At 40.4% G+C, this 8,702-nt stretch overlaps 1 protein-coding gene across 1 annotated transcript; it reads left to right on the forward strand.

Annotated features, from left to right (window-relative positions):
* Nucleotides 1-3,013: 3,013 nt before the first annotated feature.
* Nucleotides 3,014-4,622, forward strand: LOC118209210 (odorant receptor 131-2-like). The gene is made up of 2 exons (XM_035384380.1): nucleotides 3,014-3,027; nucleotides 3,365-4,622. The coding sequence occupies exon 2, from the start codon at nucleotides 3,409-3,411 to the stop codon at nucleotides 4,360-4,362; it is 954 nt and encodes a 317-aa protein (XP_035240271.1). The 5' UTR covers nucleotides 3,014-3,027; nucleotides 3,365-3,408; the 3' UTR covers nucleotides 4,363-4,622.
* The last annotated feature ends 4,080 nt before the right edge of the window (nucleotides 4,623-8,702 follow it).

Here is an 8,702-nt window from a genome sequence, read left to right on the forward strand (position 1 = left end):
TTAACCCAAAGGCACTGACAGTCCTGTCAGCTCGTTTGTTAAAATCCTTAACTACAGAGTGTTGTTTACTGCACTGTTGTCTTTTCATTAAATTCCAGTAGAATCAGGAGCTGTTAACATTACTGGGTAGTTTGTCTTCATTCTTTTGTAGTAATGAATGATAGGAAGATTTGTCATAGAAAATTAACAGTGTGACTAATAAGAGATCAATTGATCATAACTTCAAGTTCACTCTTATTTACAGGGGCTGGCCATTGCTTTTCAATTGCAATCATAACTTTTATTTTACTTTTGTGTGCAAAAGGAAGTACATGCAGTACAGGACTCGTACAGAAAAACAAATGTGGGGAACCCTAGTGAGATTAAACTGCAGTATGTGGTGTATTGAGACCTTGCAGAATCTAATTCTATGGAGGGCATAACCTTCCAGCCTTCCACTGATGTTAACAGGAAACAATCAAGTTCAAAGTAAATCGAAATGGGGGAAAAAAATTTAAAAATTGAGAATATTGTTCATTTTTTTTTTTGTTGTGAAGAATTAAGGAAAGAAAACTCATACCTGAGTCTGACCATTCTTTGCTTTTGTCACATGCAGACGTTAGGGTTTGCAAAGGATGGTGGGTAGAGGAGTCGTGCAGACGTGGACGGAAAGGGAGATAGCCAATCAGAGAGGCGGAAGGCTATTGGTGAGGAGAGCCAACCAGCAGGTAGCTGAATGAGTCGCACATCACCACTGCTCTCTCGAGATTTCTGCCTGTAGCCCACCCCACTACACTCAAGCATTAGACAAACAGAAAGCCAAACACCAATTATGTGATGATGAAACTCAGAATGTGATTGCCAATGTTGTTTGAAAGCTTGGTACGCGCAAGTCTAGACAGCTCACGTCAAATTTTCAAACAACTTTGGCAATCACGTTCTGAGTTTCATCATCACGTAATTGGTGTTTATCTTTCTATTTGTCCAATGCTTTTCATTACACTGAAGCAGTCAGATACATAAAATGTACAGCTATTATAAAATAATTTTAAAAAATAATGAATTACTGAAAGCAAATATTGCAAACAAGACAAGTGTTATTTCCTTAGCACAGCAAGGAATACAAAATGTGCACATTAAAAATGAGTAAATTGCCCTTAACCCCTTCATTAACAGGCAGTCAGATCCTAATCATGATATTTAGAGTAACAGATAGATACAAATATCACAGCTGTTAGAAAGCATTCGCTTTCATTTTTTGTGTGTCATATTACCCTCTAGTGGATCTACTGCAAACTGCAGAAGACACTGCATGCGCAGTCAGACTTCCCAAAACTTACTGTAGATACAGGGTTTTTATACTGGGGTCTGTGAAAAACATTTTCACTTTTAAGAGTGTTTCCAAGTTTCATGTTTAAGACTTTAAGACCAAATAAAACTGATTTACAAAAATGTCTGGTTCATCCTTGGCAATCCCCATAATCTATAACATATTTATGTTTTCATGAGATTGGCATCATTTTGGATGGTTCTTGCAGATAATGCATTCTGGTGTCCACATGACATAACTGCAGAGCTATTTTGTGTCTATGCAAACTTAGTAATACATATTTAAAAACAAAATATTACATTTTAAAAATAAGTTGAATAAGCAAAAAAAGCAAAACAAAAAGAGAATAAGATGGCAATCCAGGTATTCTCTCTATTACACCCCATAAGACATGTTTAACATAGTCTGATTTCAGTCTGGGCAGTGCCTTGGAAATGTTCAAAAATAAAACATGTCCATCAAAATGAAACATGTCCCTGATCTTATTGCCTGTAACTAGGACAATTAGGCATATTTTTCCTATAACTGCCCTAATGCCTTATTTCTGCCTATATGGTTCCACTGCCCCAGTATTGTCAAATCAACTCATCAATGTAAATACAATATTTTATCAAATATACATTTGCTGCCTTATGAAGTGGATATTATCAGAGGGGTATTCAATGACTGACAAAAAAGGAATGTGTGTGTGTGTTTGTGCGTGTAATCGGGGCTTTAAATAAAGTTTCAGGGGGATGCCCTGCAGTTACTCAACCTAACAACTTAAAAGTAAGTTTTTGTCTGCGAGTATAAACATCTACCTGATGTTGCCTTTGATGATATTGTGTTTTGCCCACATTACTACCCCTACCCATGGAATGTAGTGCCTTGATTTAATTAGCTTGGCACAAGGCTTATGTCAATCTAAGCAGTCCAAGTAAGGATTTCCTTACTTTGCCAATGCAAAATGTTCAATAGGGTGACCTTCTACCAAATATAATAAACACCCAAACATATCAAGTCATAAAAATGGGCCCTTTCATAACTGTATGAGTAAGTAAGTAAAGATTCTATTAAATAATAGGGGATCATGTTTGGCTAGATGGCTGACAATGTAACCTTGTTCTCTAACCTTCCCAGCGTCCAAAGAGCCATACTGAATAAGGCACAGACTTGTGCCCCACGCAGCAGCTGGCCCTGGTGTCAGCCTTTTACTCACTCCCTACCACCTTTTTAGCATGCCAATCCAGTCATGCCAAATGAATTCAAACTCCGCCACTCTACTTCCTCCTCTACCCACACACTTCCCTTAAAATCACCACTGCCTGCATACTGCAGATCTTGGTATGTATTAGCATATGTCCTCTCAGGGAAAATAAATCATCCATAATGGGGTTATTTACTAATTATCCACAAACATGGAATAAATAAATACATATGGAATCCCACTACTTTCACGATGTGAAAATTAGCAGAAATATCTAATTAAGTGCAAAAAGTGCATCTCATTCATACGTTCAAGCAGCTGTTAAACTAAATGCTCTCTGGCACAGTTGCACTAATTGTGAAAACTATGCGCTGTGACAATGCCGTGAAACTAATTTGCCCCTTGGGAAGTACAGAACAATAACAAAACAACGCCCATTTGAGAACTAATGAATGAAAATCTATTGGCAATAAACTATATAAACGCAATAACTCCTCCTGAAACACAACATCAGTGAACTGACACGGACAAGGTAAGTGTGGGACAGTTTACATGCAATATGATTTTTTTTTAAACTGCATGGATATTTATTATTGTGAGATTTTTTTCAATGACTGATTATTAGTATTCCACTATAAATTGTGCTTTGTCACACTATACTTTTTACACTTTACTCTCTTTTTAAATTAAAGTTTCTTTTAAATCAAAGGCCATTAATTTATTTAAATTTATGTACAAATAATACTTTGTAACTGCTAATTATTTTATAATATTAAAGATATGTCATGTATTGCACATTCAAATTGAATTCACTGTGTGCATGCATATGTTTGTATTTTACATTTTTTTGTTTTGTTTTTTATAACAAGGTTACTTCAGGTCCTTGAAATTCCTCACTGCCCCCTACTGAACGATGCAAAATCTGACCGAGTATCCAGAAAACTCTACAGCCAACGCAAACCTGATAATAGCAATAAAAATCTCTATTGTCCTCCCCCTTTTCTTCGTCTTCCTCTACTTCATCGTCCTGATGCTGCACACCCTGGCGTCACAGAGGCAGTTCTGGGAGAACCCGCGCTACATCCTCTTCGGCTACATGCTGATCAACGACACCCTGCTGGTGGTGTGCTCCGTCCTGCTCTTCCTCCTCTACCTGGCCGAGATTCGGTTTTCCTTCGTCCTCTGCATAACCCTGATCTTCGTCTCCACCGTCACCTTCCTCAACACGCCGTTCATCCTGGCGACCATGTCGCTGGAGCGCTACGTCGCCATCTTCTACCCGCTGCGGCGCCCCGCCGCCTGGCGAGCCGACCGCATTTGGGCCGTCATCCTGCCCACGCTGCTCGTCAGCTTGGCGGTGCCCATCATCGAGCTGTGCCTGGGCGGGCGCTCCCCGGGCGCCAGCGCCCTCACCACCCTGGTGCTCTGCCGGAGCAAAGAGCTCAACAGCTCGCCGCTCCTCACGCTGGTCAAGATCTCGCTGTACGGCGTCTTCTTCCTGGCGGTGGCCCTGGCCATCCTCTTCACGTACGTGCGCATCCTGCGGGAGGCGCGGCGCATGCGGCGGGACCAGGAGGCGGTGGGCAAGGCGCTATACACGGTGCTGCTGCACGGCCTGCAGCTGCTGCTGTGCGTCATGACCTTCACGCAGCCCGTGACGGAGCAGGCGTCCGTGGTGCGGGCGCGCTGGCTCCGCGAGCAGATCCCCTTCCTCAACTACCTGTGCTTCGCCCTGCTGCCCCGCGTCCTCAGCCCACTCATATACGGGCTGCGGGACGAGAGCCTCCGCACCCACATGAGGAGGGCCGTCCTGTGCTGCTCCCCCGCAATCACCACTCAGCATATGGGCAAACCTGCAACCCATTAATGCCCAGATTTATTTTTTCCCCAGACGTTTCTTACACAAGCATCTATAGTCATCCAAAAAATAAGAAAAGATGGAGAAAGAGTGGTAGAGACTTTGGCAACTTTAGTTGCCTGCGGGCTTAAATGGGTTAAAATCAGTGAGGGGGTAGGGGTAAGTTACCCCTTCTTGAAGGTCCCCAAAATTTTTAAATCACTGAGAATTTACTGCTGCAGGAGATTAACATGTGCTTGGTTACTGTGCAGGATACTGTTCTTTAGGATTAATAAATATTTGAATATACTTAATGTGCACATGTCTACAGATTCCTGGCATCTACATAAATGCTACATCAATGCACCAGATAAAAATAGCAGATGTAAGACAGAGAGGCAGCAAAAGACTCCAAGTCAATTAAGTCAATATTAATCAAATTTCTCCAATTGTTTTGTTGATTTATTTTATACTTTTCTCCTCCGACCCCAACTCACACGAGGAAAAAATAATTCCATGAAATGTACATGATAATGCAATATAATCTACAGACTAACCAGAAAATATTGTTTGGTGGTATTAAATTAATAAAAATAAATATGTCAAATGTGAAATATGTCTTGGAAAAACAAACAGCTGCCTCAGACGAGACTGGGTATCATTATTTTACATTTTCTTATATTAGGCCAAATGTTGTTTTGTTGTCCCTACTTCTGGATTCCCTTGGTAACGGTGTACCCTAGGTGTAAATGTACATCTTTTTTAGCTGGAATTGGTCAATATGCTGTAGTCTCAACGTAATGCCAGTAAACAGGAAAAGAAGATAAATGTCTGCATTGTTGTTTGTTCATAAATGACAAACCATTTGTAGCAAATAAAGTTTTTGGTTTGAATTTACTGCAATAATAGAGGAAGAGGTAGAGCTTCACGTAGCAGTGAACAATGGTCATACAGCATATAATTATAAACAGCTGTCTTGTAAATATTCCACCAATTCCAGTGTTGGAAATGACAAAAATTAGGCTCCCAAGAATTGGCTACATTTATCTTGCAATGAAACATTTCAAAAGAGAACAAATGGTTTTTATAGGGGGAATATTTGTTATGTTCAAATGCCAGTTTGTTCTAGTTAAAGGTGGAGAAATAAAGCAGGAGAATAAAAATTTACCTCTGTATGTATGCTAATGATTTGATTAAGTTGTAATTTCTATGTGTATCCTTATTTTTATCATATCCATTCATGTCACCACATTTTTTATTCAGTAAACCATGTTCCACATGACATCACTGATTCCGTGGCATTATTTTCACCTTGCACGAGGACACTACTCATCAAATAGAGCAGCCTCTAGTGAGATTAGACCAGCCTTAGCAGACAAATGTGTACACATGAAACCCCCCCCCCCCCCCCCCCCCCCCCCCCCACCCGGCAGGTTTTATGGCAGTCAGACAGAGAGACATTTAGTTCAATATTTGTTTAACCTAAAGCCACTACAGCCACCAGCTCAGAAAATCTGTCATGTGCGATATCGCCATTTGGCTCTGCACAGATGCAGTGCATTATGGGAAACCATAGGCAGTGCCTACATTGTTCATTATTCAATCATTAAGGGGTGCTAAAAAATAAAACTGTTCTCAATCAAACCAAATATTGAGGGATGAACACACACACACACACAGAGGAAACGTCTCCTATACACGGAGCCTTTCTAGGGAGCTCCTGCATGCGCTACGGTACATTTTCTCATTCAAAACATCTGAAAACGCAGAAATGGGATGTACTGTAGCAAGAGAGGAGAGAAGCTACCTGGTCAACAGTTGCTTTTCATATCAGTTGAAGAGACACTTCTATTTATTTTGTTTGCATAGGCGGTTTTACCATAGGTCATAGGCAATTGCTTGGGGCCTCATCTGCCAAAGGGGCCTCGTGAATTTGTGTTTCCTTTTTGTAAAAATGTATAAAACATTTTTCCTTTCTTGTCACTCTAAACAAATGATAATCTGTAATAGATAAAAATAAATCTATCTACATATAAATGTGGGCCTATACAATTAAATCTCTATATTTGCCAATATTTATTATCATCCACGTTTCACATTCAATGGACTATTCCACCTTGACCTTCCTGCATTTGCCCCTAATCAGTGACGTAGAAATTCGAGTTGCCATCTGAGGCAAAGTCACTATCTTTGTAACCATAAAGCGTTTTCAAAGTGGATTTGAGAAGAGAAAGAGGAAGAAAGAAGATGCCCAGTTTTATGAAAGTTTGCCTACGCTGACAAAATTCTTTAATAAAGCAGCCAGAGACTCCATGACGGAGGGGCAACAAGTAGAGTGAGAGCATCGACCACCCTAACCGCTAGTGTATTTAGTTCGTATTTATTTGAGAGCACTGGACATTGTTACCTATTTAAATGTAAGTCCTGTAAAAGTACACATAATAAATTGTCTAAATGTTTAAAAAAATAAAAAATAAAATAAAAAAACAACTTCATACATATACATTTAGTTATATTAGTACAGCCTTATTTACAATATCTACTTTAAGACAAGCAATGTTCGGAATTATCTCATCGTGACCCATTAAAAATCAAAAGGCCCTGACATTGCTTCATAATTTCAAACTGCATTCCTAACGGCTATTTTGCGTCCTGCGACAGTTACAACAGTGAATATGTACGGATTCCTAGACATGCTGATAGCGAGCACTCTTTCTCATATTAACCTCAAATACGCAGGACAGGACACTTATACATGCTAGCAAATTTAAGTTACTTTCATTTATATGGGGTGGTAGATACACGTCCCCTTAGCAACCAAAAGCTAGCGCTGGACCACCTCTGAGTTATTTTCCGGCCTATTTTTATGCCGGCTCATAAAAATCGCGAAAGTACTTTTAAAAAATAACCACTGGAGGATAACGAGGACATTTCCCCTACATAACTAGGTACAGGTTGTTACCAATATTTCGCCTATTTTTTCATATAGGCTATAGTTGCAAATCAGTTTATGTTTTCCTGTCTGTAGAACGAAGTTGGTTGATAATAGATGCTCTCCCTCTACAGCTGTAACGTTAGTTGAAGAAGCTGAGCTAGCTAACGTTAGCAGCCTTACGGTGAAGCCACACTATACGCAGCCCCTAGTAGTTAGCTACTATCACTGTCCATTATGAATAAAAATCAATAAAAAAAATTTGCAGTAACCTAGCTCTGAAAAATGTTAATAAGCTGCCTAGCTAGGCTGTCTAATGTCTAGCTATAGCCTAGTGAGTAACAACAAACGATAACAAACAAAAAATCTTCCTAATGTATTAGTTGTAAGTTGTTCGTTTCTACCAGCCACCTAGCTAGCTGACCAGATGTAACTGAAGGCATTATCTGGCTAATTAGCCAGACAATGTTTTTGTTGTTGGCTGTTATTCACTAGCTAGATATTAAACAGCCTAGCTAGGCAGCTGACTAAAAATTCAGATCTAGGTTACTGCAAAAATGATTTTTATTCAGACAGGACAATGAATATGAAACACGATATTAAACCCGGTCAACATTTAACGAACACAACTGTCTGTCAAAAATAGGTGATGCCCACAAACTGTGGGGACGCGGCGCGGCCACAGGCGGCCGTCGCCGCGTATAGTGTGGCTTCACCGTCAGCCTGTTGTGCAACCACCGCACAACTTCTAGCGTTACTGTCTCTGCTGGTTGCGGTGAACCAGCTACAGCGTGGGAGGAAAGTGTCAGAGGCGACAGACAGCTAACACACCCAGTGGAAACCTTGATGAAATGTAGAGTTTGATACTGATATGGCCAACACCTTATACACTCGTTCCAGCTGAAATCAACCTACTTCGCTGTCTGTTGAGTATATCACGCAGGAATCTGTATGTCAGTACATTCAAGGGTTAGCATTAAATTTGTAATTTTGAACTTTGTTCTACATTCAACCCCCCCCCCCCCCCCCAAAAAAAAAGTAAAATTATAACCCAATGGTTGCTTTTCTACTGTATTTATTATTTTCTATTATTTTCTGCTGTTTCATGGTGAAATAATTTCATGGGCATGCCCCCCCCCAAACTTGGTGTTTTAAATTTTAAATATCAGCTCCCAATTCTGAAACCAACCTACACCATAAACCAGCAGGCCAGGCCCTGTGACTCTTCAGGATCAGGAGACCAAGGGGATTTTGTCCCCTGAAAAATCTTCTAACCAGTGACTGCTGAAGCCACAGCAGTCACCATGGCTGCTATGTTAACAGTTGCTTGCGAGAAAAGAAAAAAATCTGCACCCACAATGCACCTGGCTGATCAGTGAGCTTGAGACAGGGTATAAAACTCAGTGTGTCGTTGCAGTTGTCACAGTCGCTCTGAAGA

Source organism: Anguilla anguilla, chromosome 12 (genome assembly GCF_013347855.1).
Source record: "Anguilla anguilla isolate fAngAng1 chromosome 12, fAngAng1.pri, whole genome shotgun sequence".
NCBI lineage: Eukaryota > Metazoa > Chordata > Actinopteri > Anguilliformes > Anguillidae > Anguilla > Anguilla anguilla.